Here is a 21,669-nt window from a genome sequence, read left to right as displayed (position 1 = left end):
AATAATATTTTTTAAGAAAACATTTAAGATGGAGGGCATCAACAAAACTGACCATTAAGCTAAAATAGGTGCATTGTCCCCACTGTGTGTGCCCCTGTAGGGGTGGGGATGCTTACAGTTCTTTTCCTGGAGTGGACTTGTTCTTGGGGAATTCACAGAATTGATGGTCTTGTGGAGGTTCTTTGTTCTCCCCTTTGTTGTCATTTTCTTGGCTCTGCTTTCTTGACTCTATCATTTCTGGTAAATCTTGTGATGTTTCTGTTATTTATCACATTGTTTGTTGCATATGGAGCAGTAACAATCCCTGACATTCCTGTGCTTTCTAGGGAAGAGACTTTCTTTCCTAATCTCTGCTAAAGTGGCAACACTTTCTGCGTATATATGATGTTAACACATTGCTGAAGCAAGAGAATGTTGTGTATGGCACACTGGGTTTGAAATCAGGACCCAGACTCCAGTTCTGCCTTTGGAACTTGGGTGGAGTAGAACTTTGGGAAAATAGTCACTTAGCCTTCTGATGAATGCACGCATTGGTGATCTGTTCCATCTTATGCTGGAAAAAACTTTCACTGGTAATAACTTGAAATCTCTACTGAAGGAGGGAATTCTCAAACCAGGGCTTCCTCAAACTGATACAATTACTTGACTTTCAGAGACTTGTGGATTTAGTAATCCATATTTATTTTAGTAATTTTCCTTTTGTAAACAATCCCATCATGTTACCCTTAGAAACTCAGGAAACCTTTAAACCTTAAAAAAGCTTAATTTTGAAACAAAAGGAAGTATTTCAGATGATACTCTGATTCCCTCTGACTCTCTTAGTTAAAGGCATGTTTAAAATACCCACGTTGTTGAATGCCAACAGTTATGTAGTCAACAGAACCAGTTTACAATCTGAGGCTTGAACTCCACTTTGTCAGGAGGAGCTGAGAGCTCCAGACTCTGTATATGGCATTGGGTTGAGAGAGTAAGGCTAGATGCCTAACAGGGAAGACTCTTTCCTGATACTGTGAGCCTGGAGGATATCCCCAGAACTAATCTCTCACTAGTGGATTTCATGTTCATGTAATGTCTCGATGAGAAGGACTAGAAGTTTTTTTAATATGGATGGTTTTCTAGAAAAGGGGTGAGGAAGAATATAAGAAATTCAGACTGGTTGGTTCTTGTCCTTTGTTATCGAAGAAAACCAAAATGACATCACTAGGTTTGAGACAAGTGACAGTGTGCCTGACAGTGGCTGATCAGCCCAGTGTGAGCTCGGAATGCTCTACCCCAGGCCAGGCACCATTGGTCCCTCCTTGGGATGGGTGCTCCTGTTTTACAAATGTCACGTTTCTTTTGAGCTGCTTCCATTCTGCCTTCCTCATAGCGTTTAGCACCCTCACTGATGAGGGCCCACCATGCTATACAGGCAATTCTAAAGCTCTTCAGTGAGACCTTCAGGGTGTCTTGGGATCCCTTCTGACCCCCCTGTGCACACTTGTCCTATGTGAATGCTCTACAAAGTAATTTGTTTGGTGAGCATACATCTGACATTCTAACAACATGCCCAGCCCACTGTAGTTGCACTTTCTGTAGTAATGTTGGAATGAGAGGCAGAAATTTTAGGCAATGTAAAAATAAATAACAATTTTGAAACATTTTTAAGGGTGGACACAGATAATAGTCTTTGAAAATTGCTTATTTTCCAGGTGTAACTATAGCAACAATAGTTTGCATTCATTTGCTGATTCAAGGTGCTTTGTACATATGTGCATATATAGATATGAGTGTTAAAGGAAGACTGGCACCTCTTGGGGGAGGGCTACTCATCCACCTTTGGTGTCCACCTGTAACCCAACCTCTCAGCAGTGGCTCCAAGAAGCTGTGGCATACACAGCAACTATATCCTGGAAAAGCCTTCTCAACAGATGGGCTAAACTCTCAGTGCAGGGTAGCTATCTGTGAGCTAGATAATGTCTACCCCAAGCATGTGAAGACTCTCCAGTGGAGTGGATGTTTCAGAGTAGTCTGTTCCAATGCACACAAATGTGACCGAAACAGTTGCTGTGCAGCACATAAAACTTGGTCAGACTCTGAAGACTCTGGGGTCATCCACGGCACCTGAGCCATTGCCAGTTATCCTGACATTTGTCTTGCCACTGGACTTAGATGACTTTGAAAGAGGGAGGAAGGAGGCTGATGAGTGCAGCTCTGCCTCCCTGCAATCCAATGCATACGCAAGTGAAGATGTCAGCTCATGATGGAAAAAGAAAAAGGACATACAATAAATCTGATCTGATACTGGGACTCTGTGGAGAGAGGACCGTTATCCATATTATAGATAAGGAAATTCGGACTCATATTCACATAGAAAGTCAGTGTTTGAGAAAGTGTTCACACCGACACCTTCCTGACTTCAGATTCAAGCCTCTCTGTTCATCTGTTCACTAGACTTCTGAGGGTCAAAAGCACTCATATTTGAACTTCAAGAAAAAGTTGATTTTTTTTTGAAGGTACTTTTTAACATGACTGATGCCCCTAAATTGTGTGTCCAATGTTAAAATGAGATCTGTACAGAAGACAGTCTGACATATGACTTGGGGAGAGTGGCTCAGTGTTTCTTGCACACACTTTGGCTTTTTGGACTATCTTCATTAATGCATTTTACCAAAATCAAATTGTCTTGCCCCGAACATGGCCTTGATCTAGCTTGGCTGTGTTTGTGGACTGATGCTGAATGGTCGTCTTCTGGCTTAATCTTGTCTAAAGGCCATGCTTCAAGGCAGGTCCTCTTGGAAAGAGCCAAGCCATGCGCTCCTCTACTTTTCAGTGATTTCATCATGTTTCCAAACCATTCAGGTGGTGCTGGCAACAACCCCAACAGGGCATCATTTATTTTTAATTTGTAATGATTCTTTTCTCCTGGTGAATAAACCATGGGCTGAAACTTGGATTACAAATCCCACTGAAAAGGAACTTTGAGATAATTGTCTAAAAGTGGCCCTCTCTGAGGGGAGTTGAGCCATGTGTTCATGCTGGAAATACACTGTTGGTGCCAGATATGAACTGGAACTCACTGGAATGTGTGTGTATTGAAGACTTAGCCAGACAGATTTTTTTTTTTTTAAGGGGTGAGAAATAGATGTGTGGTATCAACATCGGATAAAAGACTGTGAGAATGTTGTCGTTCTGGAAGTTGAGTTTTTCGTATTCCTTAGGCTTCGTTTTTTTGAAACATTTCCCTTCACATTTGTATATACTTATTTGTCACAGTTTTGAAAGGCGAGAGCTGGTGGATTAGACAGACTGATTACACACCATGCCAGCTAAACATACAGCTTTTTGTTTGGTTATACTATGTGGCTAGAGTATACATTACTATCCCTAGGCCTCTCTCACATTCTTTAGGGTAACCTAATATACATTGTTAAATTAAAAGCATGATTTGGCCTTTTGGATTTCATTTCAAGTTAGAGATGTGAAATTTAAGGAATTTGGTAAAAATACAAACTACTTTAAGTACTCTTTGGAGGGATTTCACAATTGCTTAGTCCTTGGGATATTATAGTTGAAATTGGAATTATGTTGTGATGATTCATGATTTGGATTTGGAATTTTACTCTTGGCCTCTTATCAAACAAAACTCAGAAGATCTCGTCTCTTGATAATGAGGTGACTTTTGCCCTGATTTTTGCTTTTCTGTATTTGTCAGTTTATTTATTTTTTTTTAGTTGCCTGCTTTAATTTTAACTGAGTCTAAATACAACTGCCATGTGGCTAGAGGAGCAGTGGTGTTTTTGATGGTATTCAAGATATATTTTCCTCCCATATTTTTGTGGAAGGTTGTGAAGTTTGGAAAACCAGCCTGTACAATCTTTGATTAAATTCAATTCGGCAACTTCCTTGACTGTGTGCCTCTTTTCCAGAATTGTCTTTAGGCTCTGTGGGCAGTACAGAGACCTGTGGTTCAGCAAGGAGACAAGATGGGTATTGTGCCTGCAGAGGGACCTTAGAAGTTGAGAGGGGGCGTAGCTAGGTGGCATAGTGGATAGAGCACTGGCCCTAGAGTCAGGAGGACCTGAGTTCAGATCCAGCCTCAGACACTTAATAATTGCCTAGCTATGTGACCTTGGGCAAGTCACTTAATCCCATTGCCTTAAACAAAAAGTTAAAATACATACATATATATATATATATATATATATGTTGGGAGGATGAAGAGGTGAACATGGGCGAGAGAGGAGTCACCTAAAGAGACTTCCCAGGAGCTCCTCTTCCAGCTTGGTTGGCTCCCTGTGGGAGTCCCCAGTATTTCGCCTGCTGCTGGGCTTTGTGCTTAGATTGAGACCCAGGTGGCTTGAAGAAATGAGTGACTGACAGATATTCTAAAGAATCACTTGTTCTTGGTAAACCAAAGCTGTGGGATCCCAGAGGTCATCCATGTCCATCCATCCCCTTTCATTTGTAGATGATGCTGAGGCCAAAGAACTAGCTCAGGATCCCCCAGCTGCTACTTTATTGCAGCCAGGCTTGGACTCCCAGATCCTTAGCGTTTCCCAGAGTGCCCTGCTCTTCCACCTTCTTCTTGGGTCAGAGGATAAGCTGTGGCTCAGAGTAGTTCCATGATTCCTTCAAAGTCAGAGGTTGTGAGTAAATGGTAGTATGGATTTGAACTTAGGTCTTCTGACTTTCAAATCTAGTGCTTTTTATTTTCTTGAGTGAGAGGAGTGTTCACGGTTCTTGTTTGTTTTGACTGAATAGCTATTTCTTTAGGCTACATTCCTAAAAATCTGGAGGTAGCACTGGGAAGAGCACTGGGCCTGGAGTCAGGTGGGCTTGGTTTTGAATCTCACCTCAGACGCTTTCTAGCTGTATGACCCTTTACTTCTGTTTGCTTCATTTTCCTCATCTGTAAAATGGAAATAAGGACAGCAACTACCCACCAGGTAGAATCAAATGAGACGATATTTGTAAAGTGCTTGGCTATTATAACTTACCTTCAAGAATATATTATCACAATTCAGAGTTGAAAGAAACACTGGATATCAAGCATCATTGTGAGTTTGTTGGATAATGGTAACAAAAGGGGACATTTTCAGTATGCACAGGCTCTTTCTCACTCTTAGACTGAGGGCTATGAGCCAGCTACTCTGTGCTCCTGGAGGCCTCTATTGGACCCTTCCCCATTCCTACTGCTGAATTTCTTTTCAGTTTCTCTTCGTGAACTTGATGTACTGGCCAGACCTGCTATCCACTGTGCCTTCCTGCTTGAACCATAAGCTACCACACCATGACTGGACTCTACTACCACTTTAATCTTTGCCTTTCAGAATCCTTCTATTCCAGCAACCTTCAGCTCCAGAAGCCCTTTAAAATGTCAAATTTTAGACTTGAGTTTAAATACCAACTTCACACCAGTGACAACAAAAGAATCAAGATATGATTAGAAAATAGTGTGTCTGAAAAAGATCTGGAGAGCTTAGTGGACTGCAAATTCTGTGTGACTAGACCGGTGTCCACAAAGCTAATGCAATTCTGAGCTACATTAAATGAGACACAGCTTATAGGAAATTCTTGCTACAATAAAAAAGTATTGTGATAAATATTTTTCAAGAGAGAACAATTTTTCCCTCTTTGGGACAAATGCCTAGGAGTTATATCCCCAGTTATGCAGTTTATTTTGGGCATGGTTCCAAATGCTTTCTAGAATGGTTTAGACTCTTATCAACAATGCTTTAGAAGAATTAATATCTGTCTCTTCCTGCTGCATTTTCTTAGCACTGTTTCTTTTTTATTTACTCTCAAGGGGTCTTCAAGTAAAAATCATACTTGTGACACAACCCAGTAATTTTTTTTTCTTTGTGATTATTTCCTCACTTTTTTGATCTGATCTTGTGATAGCAGTGGGCATCCTAGCTTTTCTGTGGTCTCACTGGAGGGATTTTCTGATGTTTCTCCATTATAGAAAATACTAGTTGCTTACCAGTACAAGGAAAAAAAAACCTGTTTATTTCTATTTTTAAGTGTTTTAAACATGATTGTGCATTCTTTTGTTAAAAGCATTTTCTACATCTATTGCTATAATTATATTGGTTTTAATTATTTTTATTACATGATCCATTTATCAGTTTCTGAAATTTCAGGCCAGTGTTATATAAGTTCACCCTTAATAGTGTATGACCTTTCTAATATATGTTTTAGCCTGTTGGCTTATATTTTATTCTGTATTTTTGTGCTCATTCATTAGAGGTGTTCTCTCTAACTTGTTTTCTGCTTGGTCTCTCCCTTGCTTGGGCATCAGGACTGTGTCTGGCTCACTGACTGTTTTCTTTCATTGATTTTGCAAACAGTTTGTGTATTATTGGAGTTCATTTTTCTTCTAATGTTTGCTAGGATTCCCTTGTAAATCCATCTGTTCTTGGGTTGTTTTCCTTTGGGAGTTCATTTATGACATGCCCAGTTTTTTTTTTCCTCCTAAATTGAGTTATTTAAAATGTCTCTATCCTGTTCTGATAAGCTGATTGTTTTAATTTTGGTGAATAGTGATCCATTTTGTTGCTGTATAATTGTATGGAGAGGCATCATGGCACACTTGGATAGATAGTTGAGAAGACTTGGGTTTCCCCTGAAGTGTATGCATGCCCTGTCTTGAGGGATTCAATCTGGGAGTCACTTGGTTTCGGTGCTCTTGGTAGTTCTCTAAGACCTTAAGTTGCAGAGGGTTGATCTGAAGTGATAAAGAAAGTTCATTAAAATTTTTTTTTAAAACAGCTTCTAGTTTATCAATTCAACTTTTGGGACTTTTTGCTCTTTGAGTTTTATCTCTGATTTTTCAAAATTTTTGTATGTTTCTTGGAACCTTTTTGATTTGTTACTTTCCTAACTTAAAAAAATTACACATGCAATTCTCTTTTTGGTTGATGAAAATATTTAGAGAGAAAAGAACAACATTGAGTTAATAATCCCCCAAAGTTTGTTATGTTGTTTTACTCTTAGCATTTTCTTTAATAAAAATTAGTTTCTATGATGTTTTCTTTTTCCTATCCTTAATCCCCATTTAAATTTCAATTCTTTCTTTAGATTCCCCTTAATCATTGCATTGTGGTCAGTAAAAGTTGTGTTCAACATTCTGCTTTTTTTTTGTGAGGGAGTTTTTCTAGTTCTAGACACACTGCATTTTTGTCGAGTTGCCGTGCTACTTTCAATTCCCGTTCATTAATCACTAGATAGACCTATCAGGATTGCTACCCCTGCTGTAAATTTTAGATTCACCTGAATCATAATAAATTCTACTCGGGCCCTCAATTTAACTCAGGGACTCTTTGTTTCAATTGTGTTGCCTTTAAACAACATATTGTTAGATTCTGCTCATCCATTTAGTTACATTCCTGTTACATGGAGAAATTAATCACACTCATGGTTACAATTGTTACTTGTATTTTCCCTCTTCTTATTTTTCCTCTCTTTGGCTCTCTCTCTTTGAAATAAAGAAAAGGAAAGTAGGGAAAGAAAAAGGAACAAATTCCACATCAGTAATCTATAATTGGAGCTGTCTGGCTCCTTAACACATCCTCTCTTTCTTCTCCAAACTCATACTTTCTTCTCCCGATTGACCGCTATTGACTGACTCTCTCTCCCCCCATCATATGCATATATTTCTAGATGGATATAGAGAGGGTGGGTGTGTGTGTCTGTGTGTGTGTGTGTGTGTGTGTGTGTGTGTATGGGGGGGGTGGGAAATGTTTGCCTGATCATTTTTTACCACCTTCAAATTACTCAATTGAATTTACTTTTCTAGGGTTTTTGTCTGCTGTGTTTTGAGTCCCTAGCATCTTGCTCCTTTTAGAAGACTTGACAGAATTATCACACTGCCATCTCCCCCCCTCCCCCCATATAGGATGGCACTTTGTCTTTTTCAGCATGAGTTATCCTTGGTTGTGGTTTTTTCCTTTGGTGGTACTTCTGAAATGTTCTTTTCTTTCTGAAGGTTGCATAGTTTTCTTCTATGATCCTGTCCACAGTAGATGGAACATGAACTTTTTCTTGTGTCCTTTGGCCCTGGAGTCCGTGACTTTAGACTGGCCTTGTGGTTGGAAGTGATCTGTGACTAATTTATCTTTTCACTTTTCTCTTTCTTGCTGCTAACATTGTTCTGGACAACTTTCTTTGGTGGTTTCTTGAAGTACAATATCTTTATGGCTTTGGTTGATCCTGGTTTTGGGGAGTAAGAGTGATTCTTATTTCCCCAGACTATTTTTTGGTCACTCATTTGTTGCAGTGGCTATTTTTCTTGCCCTTCAGATTTTTCAGGCTTTTGTTTCTGTTTCTAGTCATATTTCAATAATTGAGTTATCTTTGTGTTATTGTTTTCAAGATGCTCAACTACTTGCACCTTCTGTTCTAAGCTGTTTATTCACATTCCAATTTTTTTCCCTTATGAGTTCTGATATTTCATTTTTTATTCTTTGTTTTATTTCTTTTATCTACTCAGTCCTTGTTGCCATTCTAATCTTTCTTCTGAAGCTGTACTTGTGTTTATTGTGGAATTTAATTTTCATCTTCTAGATTTATTTTTTGACCTTCTCTTAAAACCATGGAGTTTGTTTTCTTCTGTTTACTTTTGTCTTCAGCGGACTTGGTCTTTGTTAGGACCACTCTCTGCCCCTTCTGAATTCTTGGGTGCTGTGGCTTAGCCCTACTCTTATTCTCACTGCAATCTGGGTACTGTTGACACAGCTTTATCAAAGGTGTGGATGCTGTGGTTGGGTCCTGGTCTCTTGTTCCCTGACATCTTCCTTGACTATAAGAGCATTAATTAGGAACTGACTCTGTCCCCCTGTTGTGACAGCTTGAGCTCAGAACTTGGAGTTGTTCTGGCTTCTGGTACCAGGGAGGTCCTGCCCAGAGCTCCTGTAGGCTTCAAGACCTGGTCCAGGGGATGAGGTTGCCGGTTTCTCTTTGTTTTTTTGGAGCTTTTGCTTCATTTGACCCACTTTTTTCATCTTTGCTGGGTTGTTTCTCAGAGTTAGGTTTTGGCTGGAATCTTTCATGTTGCCCTCTTTCCATTACCAGTGTTTAATAGTTTGATTCAGCTCCAGCATCCTTCCAAAAATGCCTTGAGGGGTATAAACTTCATTAATTGTACAAGTCAGATGTATATGTCCTGTTCTCAGAACCTGAGTTTGTTTGAACCATTTTTGTGTATTTTTAGCTTGTTCTTTAATTAGAGTCATACTTCAGCCCACTGTTTGTACACAAGTGTTTGACAGTTTTAAAGAACCAGTGTTTCAGCAGCAACAGTATAATATAGGCAGGCAAGTAGGACTGGTCTGTCTTCAGAACAAGTTGTACAGGGGCCTGGAGTCATGGACCTGGAAGCTTCTACCTCTGCCCTGGGAACTTTTAGAGCTAGAGTGGATCTGGAAAATGCTGCCATTTTACAGATGAGGACACTTAATATTTGCTTCATGGCCTCATCTTTCAATTTACAAACATTATTCTGAAAGTAATGATGTTTCATCAGCCTGACAAAGGGGTCTATCTCATACTCCATTCACACACACAAACATGTAGAAATGGTTAAGATCTTCTGACCCTAGTTCTCCTTTTATAGGAGACGAAGTTGAGGCCCAGGGAATCTAAGGGATTAAGGTCACCCCAGTAGAAAAGAAATGGTTTAAGGAACTTGACTATCCCTGCACCTGGGTTAAGCCTTAAGCCTCTTAAGCCTCTACTAGGGATCCTCAACCTTTTTTTGTGTGTGTGCTGTGGATCCTTTGTCAGTCTGGTAAAACCTGTGACCACAACCTTCCTAAGAATATTTTTAAATGCATAAAATAAAATCTATAGAGGATTACAAGGGGAATCAGTTATGTTGAAATAACAGTTAATCAAAATATTTAGTGGCAAAGAATTAGAAATTGGGGGGATGTCCATCAATTGGAGAATGACTGAACAAGTTAAGATATATGAATATTCTGAATTACTGTTCTGTTAGAAATCAGGAGTGGTTGTACTTTAGAGAAGCATGAAAAGCCTGGTATGAACTGATGCAAAGGGAAATGAGCAGAACCAAGAGAACATTAACAACAACATTGTGAGGTGATCAACCATGATGGATGCAGCCATCCACATCCAGAGGAAAAAAAAATTGGGGTCTCTTGAGTGCAGAGCAAAAAAATAGACATTGGATTTTTTCCCAATTTCCAGCTAGAATTAGTTCTAATTCTTCTTTCACAACAGGACTAATATGGAAATAAGTTGAACACAATTGCACATGTACCAACTGTTCATCACCATGGGAAGGGGGGAAGGAAAGGTAGGGAGGTAGAAAACTATGGAACTCAGAAGTTTGCAAATGGATGAATGTTGAAAAAACTACTTTTGTATGTTCGTGGTAAAATAAAATAAAATAAAATTTGAGTTGGGAAAAAAAAGGGACTTTGAAATCCCACATTAAGTGCCCTGTACTGCCTTTTGTCTTGGCAGCCACTTGATTAGTTTTATATCATATTTTTTTATATCATATTTTTATATCATATTTTTCCTCCACTATGATCCTGTTCCAATCTTGGGGCCCAGATTATAGTTTGGACAAATCAACAGAAAGACCAGAAGAAGGGTCTCCTGTACTCCATATTGATTGTTGATTTGTTGAATCAAAATGTTAAGAGTTTGCCATTGAATTAAACCTCTTCTACACCTTACTCATTTAACATCATTTAACAATAAGGAAACAAGGAGAATGACTTGGGGCAAGCTCTTAAGAACAAGTTGTTATTGAGACATTCCAGTTGGATCTGACTCTGTGAATCTGGGATTTCCTTGGCAGAGGTTTTGATGAATTGAATGCAGACTTTCCATCTCAATAATATAATAGAAAAGTATACTTTATTTCTGAATACCACAGTATTTTGTTTCTGAATACCACCCCCTTCTACTTTAAAAAACTTTTTCTGTTCCCATAATTGAGTTAGAAATGAAACATAGTTGAAAGAAAATGATGTGTAGTGTTATACTTTTGAAGACCTTAGAATAAGGACTTCCCCTTGAGCAGCCCACCTAACCTTGGTATCCATACAAACTTCCTCTCGTTTGGAGGTGTCCTGTAGGGGCTGGCAGGGCTGCCTTTATGGACTTAGTAAACATTAGGCTCTTGCCTCCCAGAGGAAAAGCTGAAGGGGTCCTTGTGGGGGAGAGAGGCTGCCAAAGTCTCCTCTGATCATCTATGAAGCCCCATGGGGAAGGGGCTACAGGACCCTGCAGGAACTTTTCCTGGCCAAAATTCTCCATTAAAATGGTAGGAATCTAATTGGATAGGGTTTAAGTGTATAGGGTTCAGCCTTGATGTGATTTGAATAGAGTTTTGTAGCCCTTGTGAAAAGACCTGCCCCTTAGGCAGAATGATTTAGAACCTCCGGATACTTGAGTTTGAGGCTCACTCTCCTCAACCTTGTAAGTAATGCCTTATATTTCTTGTATGTCAGGAGACTGCTGATTTTCAGAGGATGAATGAATGAATGAAGTCTCTGTGGGCCTAGAACCATGCTAAGGAAACCCTAAGGAAACACAAATGTTTCTGTATTCCCTGCTTGCCTTCCAGGAACTCATAGAATCATCATAGAATTATAGATTACTAGAAGAGATTTTGAGGCCAATTGCTCTGTTCCCTCGCTTTACAGATGAGAAAACTAAGGCATAAAGATGAAATGATTTGCCCAGAGTTTCCAGACTGGGACATGTCTGGGATTTGAACCCCTGATGTCCTGACTTCAGGTGCTAAATGAGCCTCTGTGTCCTGCTGGTCTAGGCTCATGATGCCAGGAAATAGCAAGGATTGTCCCACACTTTCTAGTAAACCTGTCAGATATTGATTAAGTTATCGATCCCAGAGCAAGAGTGGAAAGCCTATGGGATCAGGGAGGGGGAGAGCAGGGCCAGGAAGTGCCCCATATTGCTCAGGAGAGCCATTCTTGGTTTAAAGCTTGGTCTGGAGCTGATTGGATCCAAATCTGTAAAGTTGAGTAGTTTTACTGACTTTCCTTTTCCTTCTTCCTCCTCAGGGAAGCAGGGGATATACATAGTAGGTGCTTAATAGAGTTGGAAGCTTATAATGTCTGTGTTTGGAACAGAATCTTTGTTAAGTTTTTTTCAAGCACTATTAAATGATAATTTCTCCTGTTTTCCCCATCTAGAAAGATCTGGCAAATGACCAAGACTCTCCCCAAATGTGTGCCTACAAGCTGGTAACCATCAAATTCAAGTGGTGGGGTCTGCAGAGTAAAGTAGAAAACTTTATTCAAAAAGTAAGTCATCCATAGGAATGAGTGAGAACCGTGATTGTTCCACATGACTGTCCTGTTTGATTCATGTTCCATTCTGTCTGCCAGGGGCCTGCTCCTCTCTCTGGAGCTGGACCCTTCTGGGAAGGCCCAGGACAACTTGGTTTTGCTTTGATTGGCTTGGTGGTCTTTGCAAATGGTTTGAGATAGAGAAGTCTTAGTGTAGCACATCCATATCAAGGCTTGTGGTTTATTAATGTTCATGTAATTAACTGAGTGTCTCTGCCCTGTCAGCCTTTGTAACACACCTTTATCTCTTTATTTTCAAAGCAAGAAAAAAGAATATTTACCAACTTTCACCGCCAGCTCTTTTGTTGGATTGACAAGTGGATTGACCTGACTATGGAAGACATTCGAAGAATGGAAGATGAAACCCAGAAAGAGCTAGAAGCTGTAAGAGTGCCTCCTCTTTGGAAGTTCTTTTCCTCATACATGTTATTAAGGCTTTAATAGGCTCTGTGATAGAAGGGAAGGGAGCTCTGACCTTTAGAGTATCTGGGATAGCTGATTGTAGACTAACATTCCTTTACTCAAGCTGGATTCTTACTGAGTACCTTTTGAAGAGCTTCTTTTCCAAGGGAAATCTGTATGAGGACCTTCCCAGATCCAGAATTTGGAAATGCTGAATTTCTGTTGAATTTCCATGTGCATTAGGGCCTTTCCACAGCTTTAGCTTTTAACCTCAGTATATTTATAATCCTCTCTTCTTGATCTTTCAGACCATTGAACTCAAATTCTCCTCATATTTCAAGAAATCTTGATCTTTCTTCCCCATCTTCAGAAGTTTCTTTTTTCCCCCTCAACTTGTTAGCTATGAGAGCTGATACACAAAACTTTAAGAAGAAACCAAATTTTCCTTTTTGTGAGATAATAGTTCATCCTGCATTTCATACTTTTGTGGACTCGTGTTAGTCTGAGAATGCACGGGCTTCCACCTCTCATTTGACAGACCTGACTAGAGATTATTTCCTTGAATTGACAAAGGTCTAGTATGGAGAAAGTTTCCGTATGGTAATCCTGGAGCTATGCCAGCTCATGGGAATGTTTAGAAAGACCATCTAATGATAGGTGGTGCATGGAGGCAGGAAGACCAGAGTTCCAATCCAGCCTCAGGCACTTGACACTAGTTTTGTAACCCTGAGCAAGTCACTTAGCCCTGACTGTCAAGCATCTGCAGTCGTCCTGATTCCTATCTGGACACTGGATCCAGATGACTTTGAAGGACAGAATGAAGGTGGTGACTTAGCACAGTGCCCCGCCTGCCCGCCCCCCCCCCACCCAGTCCTGTTCACTTGCATGTCGTGGCATCACCTCCCTGATGTCATGATCTTCTTCGAGACTGAAAGACAAACATCATCATCATCATCATCATCATCATCATCATCATCATCATCATCATCATTTCTCTAGTACAACTGCAAAGGAAGATAAAGATGCTATGTTTCAAATTGTCAGGATTTTTGTACTTAAGGAAAATCTGCTTCTAATTAGTTTTACATGATCCTTATAAAGGCCTTGGAAATGTTTTCTTTATAAGGCAATAAAATATCTTAACCTTAGCCTTCACATAAAGTAAACCACAGGTAGTACCCACATTACAAGTGGGTTGGATTCCAAGTGTTTTTTTGGAATTCAAAAAGATTTTTCCTCTAGAAATAGTGTTCTAAAAGGCATTACATTCCTGGCCCTGCCAATGACTGCCTGCCCAACACAATTTAGTTCCACAGACGTTTATAAAATACCTGCTGTATGCAAGGCCCTGGTTTAGGCTCTAAGGAGTCCTGAGTTTGTCTGTGTTGGGAGCTCCCTTTTCCATTGCACATGCCAGCCTGTCTCTGATTAGTAGCTAACTCATAAGGACTTTTCTTGAGTCATAAAGAGGCCTAAGAATGTACCCCAAATCACCAAGAATTTCTTAGTTGGAAAAACATCAGAGACCATCCCTTCCTACCTCAGAAATAACATCCTCTTTGTAGCCTCTTTTTGACAACTTAAAGTCTTCCCATTTAGGCTTAGCTTGTCATGGCGGGAAAGTTTTCCTTAGGCCAATCCTAAATTGTCATTTTGTAATTTCCATTGATTACAGAAATTCTGCCCCATGAGATCAAATAGGAGTTGGGTAGCTTTTTTATGTCCCCAAACCAAAAAATCTTGTTGCCCAGAAATATTAACTTTTCAGTTAGTCTTTTCAGACAGTCTTAATCTGTTTGTCTGACACCCCATCTGATCATGGTGTTCTTGCTTGTTAGACTTAGCATTCTGGGCCAAACCCACCTGGGCCTCAAAGGCTTCCTCATCTATGCTATGAAGAGAGATGTCTGTGATGCGGAGAGGGTCTCATGCATGGTGCTTTCTAATTTGAGAGGTTATGCCTTGAAAGGCAGCTTGTTGGATCATCCTCTTGACTCATTTTGAGTTTGTAGTCCCCTAAAATCCCAGCATCTTTGTGGAACCTATCATTTCCATTCAAGTATACCTGTTCAGTGTTCCACTTGGTTTGGTCCAGAGTTTGAGGCAGTGGAGACTGGCTCAGCTTCTGTTTTACAGCTTGCAGGTTCTCCCGGGCCTTCTGCACTTGTGACCCACCTCTGTACTGATTAATTTTCATGTTAAAAAAAAATGTGAGTAGTTGGTAATGAAGAAAATGGTGTGATATAACTAATTCATAATATGGTAAAGGTGAGAATTCAAAAGCATGACTATTTCTTTTTAAAAGTTTAATCCTTTAGGTTCCTTCTTTTGGCAGCATGAGGTGTTTTAACCAAGAGAAATGAGAAAATTCAAACAAGTGGGGACAAGAAGGCCCCCCAAACCAAGGACTTAGTCTTAGTCACTTTTTCCTTTAGGCTCAGTGCCAAGGTTTCCTGGCTTTTCCCTTTCTTCCACTTCTTAACCCACACATGCCTTATAGTCTTTTGGTTTGTTTTAAAACCCACTGACCCTGCTGATAGCAACAGCTGCTGGATGGATGGATTGTTTACAAGTTGGGGACTGACTGCTTATTAGCAGCCCCTCTAGCTAGTAAAGGAATGTTGTGAGATAGAGAAGCAATTGAACCGAAGCTAAATCTTGAGAAGGTCTTGTAGATCTATGTAAGCTTAAATCTTCATGTTTCCTTTTTCCATAAAACAGGGAATTTGATGTGGGTGGGGGTAGGTGGGGAGGGCACTTTTGTTGTTTTATATTTGCACCATTCTAATGAACCATTTTTCTGCCTTTAGTGCTGATCACCTTAATGTGAAATCTAGTTGGTTATGCTGCTCAGAGTAATTAAATAGTGCTTTATTTTAGATATTCTCCCTCTTAGTTTGTATACTACCATCATCTGTCTTCAAGCATCCACAGGTAAGGCAGGCAGTGCCTGAGGGCACAGGTTCCCCTGGCAACCCCCCCCCCCCCCACTTAATAAGCAGGTTTAAACATGGAGAGTCTTTTTTTTTGACCGAAAGGAATTTGAGTTTTATTCAGTCTCATTCCACTGATGCCTAGTGTGGGGTCATTCAATCAATTTTAAATCTTTTTTTAATTCATAACTATTTCAGGAATTAAATTTCTTTTAGATTGGGATCGGCCCCAGATAGAGGGACTGGGGTCAGGAGATGGTCCAGCATGAGCAGAAGGCTTTAAGCTTAGTAAGCAGCTCAGTATTTTATATAAACATACCTTGTTTCCTATCTTTGTATTTCCTTATATAAAAAAAAGAAAAAAAAAATAAGCCAATATGGTCTTATCATCCCTCGACCTTTTTATGGTTTTCCTTTTTGTAGTTTTGGTTATTTACAAGTTGGCCATTAATAATGAAAGACAAATTTTTGACCTGCTGTGAAAAATTGCTAACATTGTGCATATATAAATTAACCTCCCCCCAAAAAATATTTTAGTATATCAGATGCATAAACAATCTCTTATATCATTTACTACCACAAGTATGCATACATAAATTTATTATAAATAGATATAGGCTCCTTGCTCTCTTTGGGAATGCCACCATCCAGCTCTCCCCCCCCCCCCCAACCCCCAGTGATCTTTGTATCTTGGGCTTTTAGTAGGAAAAGGTTGCTGACGCTACACTGCAGAGACTCTGTATAGTGTGCAAGAGACTAATCTCTGCAACTTTTGTTATGGGTGTAGAGTGTTGTGTTACTGGTTTTGTGTATTTCATATCATCAGAATTATTATTATTATCATCATGACTCAGAGAGGTCATGTACCCTTAATCCCCATGTGTTGAGGGATGACTACATTATCTTTGCTCCCTTTCTTATCTGTCCTCTTCTTCCCTCTTCTTCCTTTATTGATAGTGATTAAGTTACTTTTCTAAGGAAGTCTTGGTCCGTTTTCACGTTTCTGCTCTTAGACCTTCCTTCATTCACTGCTAAGAATCTTGTTTCTTGGTCCCTATCATCTGTTTCTCTAGCTCTTTTCTTGTTTTCTTAGTTTTCTTTCACATCTCTTTTTTGTCCCTTCTCCTTTTCTTAAGCACAACAAGTGTTTGTATGATGCTAATCGCTCTTGAGTGAATTATGCTTAAGGAGCTGCTTTTGTTAGATCCAGAGCAGCCGGAAATTCCCTGTACCCATTCCTTCCCCTTCAACCTCACCAACTTTATAAGGACCTAATCTGACCTTTGAAGACTATTCAAATAAATGACAGATAAATAACATTGGTGGATGCTTTCTTGAGTCTAGGGCTATTTTTTAAAATAAAATTCACACCATTAACCTGTGATCCTTTCTCTAGCACTCAAGGACAGCTAAACCTGTCGTGCTGTTTGAGAAAATACTCTTTAAAGACTTCCCTTAGATTTAAGCTTCTTGGAGTGTCCTAGAAACTTTCTTCCAGATGTGGATGTGATAGTAATGCAGCTCCCACTTTGGACCATCTTTACCTTCTTGCTTACTAACCCCATTTTAAGAGTCTTTGATTCAGTAGCTCATGGTTTTATTTTACGTTTAGATGCGTAAGAAGGGTTCCGTCCGAGGCACAACGGCTGCTGATGTCTAGATGAATCTTCTGTAGGGTCAGAGACCATATCCAGCTGTGTAAGTGAAGGGTTGGGTGAATAGGACACCACCACTTGCCTCTTGGTTCCATCTTCCCAAATCCCCACATTTCTGGTGATGGAGAGTTATTTGGTGAGCAGAGGTTCACCATATTCTGATGATTTCATTTCTAAAAGTGAAAAAACTGCACATAGACTAAAGAACATTGACATTAAAAAAGGACATTCACTTTAATCCTTGTCATATAAAGACATATCAGTGACACAGGTTAAGATCTGAAAGTGAAATGTTCCCATGTTTATAAGATGGCCAAATGTGCTTGAGTTCCATTGACTTGGAAGCCAACTTCTTTATTGTAACTTAATAAGGAGACTTTGGCTGATGGTGGTCTGCTGAACATCATCAAAAGAATAAGCTGGCAGAGCTGGAATTAAAACTCACATCACAGGTTTCTAAATTCAACAGTTTGTCCCCCCACATCCTAGTGCCTTTGATAGATAACCTGTCATATCAGCTCTTTCTTCAGATGTGACAAAGCAGCCCCCCCCACTTAATTTGCCCTTCTCTAAATTCTCTGCCACCCCACATCCTCATTTCTTAAGCTCTCCTAGTCATCTCATGAGCTTCTAATATTTATAATGGCACCTCCAGTTGAATTTGCAATTTGCAGTATGCATTTTTCTGTAGTCTTTGGAATGGGGGTTCATTTAAAGGCCAAAACATGTTTATTTACCAAGGGACGGATGACTTTTTGTGAAAAGGGAGCAGCCATTGCAGTCTGCCCACAAGCATTTGAGCCAAATATGGCAGCATGTAACTTGCTGTTTAGTGGCATTGTTCTGAAGTAAGATGTTTACTGGATTAAAAAAGGAAGTAAAGGGGTTCTTTCTCCTGTGCTTGGTGGTCTACATTGACTGGACCTTTTGTCCAGGTCAGCCACTCCTTGTGCTGTGGAACTAAGACTGAACAAGCTCTCTGAGCCCAAAGGAGGAGCTTCGGGTGACCCCACAGCATTCCCTAAGAAGCCTTGGCTGCAGCCCACGGTTGGTTTTGTACAGCTTGCTTTCTGTCACTCTGACTAAATTTTTCTTGCAAAAAATCAGTGACCTTTTCAATGATTCATTTGCTTAATTTCTCCCACCAGTGGTGGGACAGTGTTACACCATTAATAAGACAATTCTTAAATAGGGTTTTTAAAGTGCAGCAATCTGTTCAATTTAAATGGACTTTCTGATAAAGGTTTTGCCATGTTAAGCATTTTTTCTAGAAAATGGATTGACGTTTTTACCATGCTTCAAGCTTAATTTTGTCTCCCTTCTCCTACTCTTCTCTTTCCATATTCCCACAGTTACGTAATCAAGGTCAAGTGAGGGGAACCAGCGCTGCCCATGACGATTGAGGAGGGATCTGACCAGTAACTTGCAGTGTTGGTGTTTCACAGACATGTGTATGATGACCTATACACATGTCCTGCAATTCAAACACGTGTGTAGATATGTATATGTGTGTGTATATCTGTAGCTGTATATAAAACGCATGTAGAGCTATAGATAGTGACGCACGCACTTGTGTATATATGTACATACAGACATACATCTACTTAGGGGATTAGTACAATTTCTCCAGAGTACTGTACCTACAGCAAAAATGCAAAGGAAATATTTTCATTATATATACCTGAAGCAGATTTTAATAATTATCAGAGTAATGCCATTAATGGATGAATTGACTACAATGGAATGCTAGCTGGTATGTTTCATGGATGTCAAGTTGTGGACCAATATATACTTTTTTGTTGTTCTCTTAAATGTCTGTTAAAGCTTTCTATTTTAGTCTCATGAGTAAACAGACTCCCAAAGCAAAAGTTTATTCTGAATTTTTTGTTTTCCCTCTGATTCTGGAATGTAAACTATGAATGTATTTATAGCTATTTATTTCTGGATGGTCACGATCTTACAGCCAACTTTGAGGATTTCTATGAGTAAGGAATCTGGCTATAATTTCATTTGTACTTGCCCTTGAAAAAAACAGTCCTTTAAAAATGTACCTGTTTTTATTGGATTTTTGTACATTTAAATTTCAAGTATTTTTCTACATCAGAAACTGGCAAAAAAAATGGGGGGAAGACGCTGGCTTGTGATTTATAATAAACATTATAAACATTTCAGAGAGCCTGTTAGACACAAAAGAAATGGATGGATGATCCTAGTATTTAGCCTCAATAAAAAATATTGTAGGCTCCTTGGAGAAGTTGGAAGTGTAGCACTTCCCTTGAGTCAAATTTCTTGTGTCTGAAATGACTATTTTTTGAAATTGCATTTTGGAAACTATGCAAACGGCCTCGATTTCTCACAACTTACACAATGGAATATAATGATGACTTTTAGCTCTTTTCATGTTGAAAATACATTTTAGAAGAGAGATGTTCACTTGTAGGTAAGATGAAAGTGTAGAGTGTGGCTATCCATGGGCCTCTCTGCGCTTTGTCTGAAGACATGCAATGAAGACGATGGTATAATTCCGCTCCTTTTGTGGATGGCCCTCAAATCTTCAGGATTTTGTAATCAAATACTCACCTGGAGCCTCTCCTAGATATCTATTAAAATGCTTGTTAGATAGGAATAAAGAAGTTATTTTAGGAACAGCACATAAGTAAGTTGTTTTTTTTTTTTTAATCAGATTTCTTTGTCAGATTCCAACTTTTTTCTCCTCTCAGTCCTAGAAGCTTGTGTAGGATAAGGTTTAAGCCTTGATGCTGGAAATCATGCTCTTTTCCACTTCAACCATGCCCTCCTGCAGTAGATGAATCCTACTGGTCATTTAATTTGCATCTATCCACAGTGATTTTTGTCCCCTGTTGAAATGATTGCCATGACACGGACCAGGGGCACTTTGTATCATGTTGTCCTGTTAGCTCTGCCCCAGCTCCACCTTCACACACCTTCTGTGTACTCAGGATGAATCCCGATGTTTACTTTCTGGGCATCGTTGGAAAATTAGGCTTGTCACAGCAAGATGCTTTTGTCTGAGGAGTGTTTGTTGCAAGGAGGATTTTTGCATATTTGTCAGGATGAAAAGTCTGGCTCTTTCTATTTCATGGACTTTGATCCTCATGGGCATCTTCAGCATCCTGGGGCGTGTGCACTCAACATGGACAGGAGCACCCGACGCATGGATTTTAATGGTTTCTTGATTCGCTGTGGAAATTTGAGGGATCGTACAGTTACTGTAAAATAACTCGTTTACTCGACACTTTCTTGTGTAAATTGCAGTAAGGCAAAGTCATTGAAATTGGAACCGAAAATAAATTTGATCATAAAATGCCAGATGTCTCCTCTTGGGTTGTTGTTTTACTTTGTGGTGTTGGATTTAGGACATCATCTGGTGCTTTCCTTGACCATTGGTTCAGGAGCATGCCATCTGCTTGGAAAGTGTCATGCTCTTCTCTGTATTCTTTGATATATGGTTGTCTCACCTGACTTCCACCTTATTGCAGGGGTTCTGGTTCCTCATGTCCACAAAGAATACATGCTCATTTTCTAACACTGTTTATTTAACTTTCATTTTGTATTACCTTGTGATAATGGGGCTAATCTTGAGCACCCTGTGGGATACTGAACAGAGCAGCAGGCAGCTCGCTGTCCTTTGACCATCAAAGCCCAGGAAACCCCATCCGGGTTCCTCCATCCTTCTTTTTAGCAATGGCAGTGGTCACATCCACTTGGATCTCTTGCCTCCAGGCCCCACTGCAGATAGACCAAACCTCAGGGCACCAAAGACACCGTGGCATTTGTGTCCAAGTGTCAGATAAAGATGTGAGGTTTCCGAGCAGAAAGTCTGTCTTCACTGCACCCTTTTTCAGCTCTGGTGTTTGCCATCTCAGTACCTTGAAGTTCCTGGTCACTGGATTCTTTCCCTATGACTTCCATCTCCCAATACAATTCCATCCTCTGGTGATCACAAAGAGCTGACTTTCTCTAGAAAGGGCCACTTCCTGGGCACTTTGCTTAGTGCTGGCAGTGACTTCTCTCCTGCTCTCAGACTCATTGGGCTATGAGGAGGGGCTAGTATATCCCTCCCATTTGAAGTTGACCCTGGAATAGCTTCGAACTTCAGGCCTGGTCCTTCAGACATTCTTTATCAAGGGCAGTGGTTAACTCCCATTGTTATCCACCCAGCTCATATTTAAATATTTAGAACTTCAATAATGCATTTTGATGTCCCATTGAACAGTCCCATCTTGGAGTTCATCAACACAAGGTTGATTATCTCCATTCTCTCTCAGCCACTTGTGGATAATCATAACCTTAGATCTCATCATTGCCCATCACTGCCAATTCTCT

General features: G+C 39.8%; 1 protein-coding gene across 1 annotated transcript in view; it reads left to right on the top strand.

Moving 5' to 3' along the window:
• PITPNB (phosphatidylinositol transfer protein beta) overlaps positions 1–20,652 on the top strand; it is a 77,289-nt gene extending 56,637 nt beyond the window's left edge. The window contains exons 9-11 of the mRNA XM_074206203.1: positions 12,177–12,287; positions 12,594–12,716; positions 18,675–20,652. Coding sequence (XP_074062304.1) covers positions 12,177–12,287; positions 12,594–12,716; positions 18,675–18,725 — 285 coding nt within the window. The 3' untranslated portion in view covers positions 18,726–20,652. The remainder of the gene's footprint in view (positions 1–12,176; positions 12,288–12,593; positions 12,717–18,674) is intronic.
• Positions 20,653–21,669: the final 1,017 nt, after the last annotated feature.

This window comes from Macrotis lagotis, chromosome X, assembly GCF_037893015.1.
Source record: "Macrotis lagotis isolate mMagLag1 chromosome X, bilby.v1.9.chrom.fasta, whole genome shotgun sequence".
In the NCBI taxonomy this organism is placed as follows: Eukaryota; Metazoa; Chordata; class Mammalia; order Peramelemorphia; family Peramelidae; genus Macrotis; species Macrotis lagotis.
This window is presented reverse-complemented; position numbering and strand designations above follow the sequence as displayed.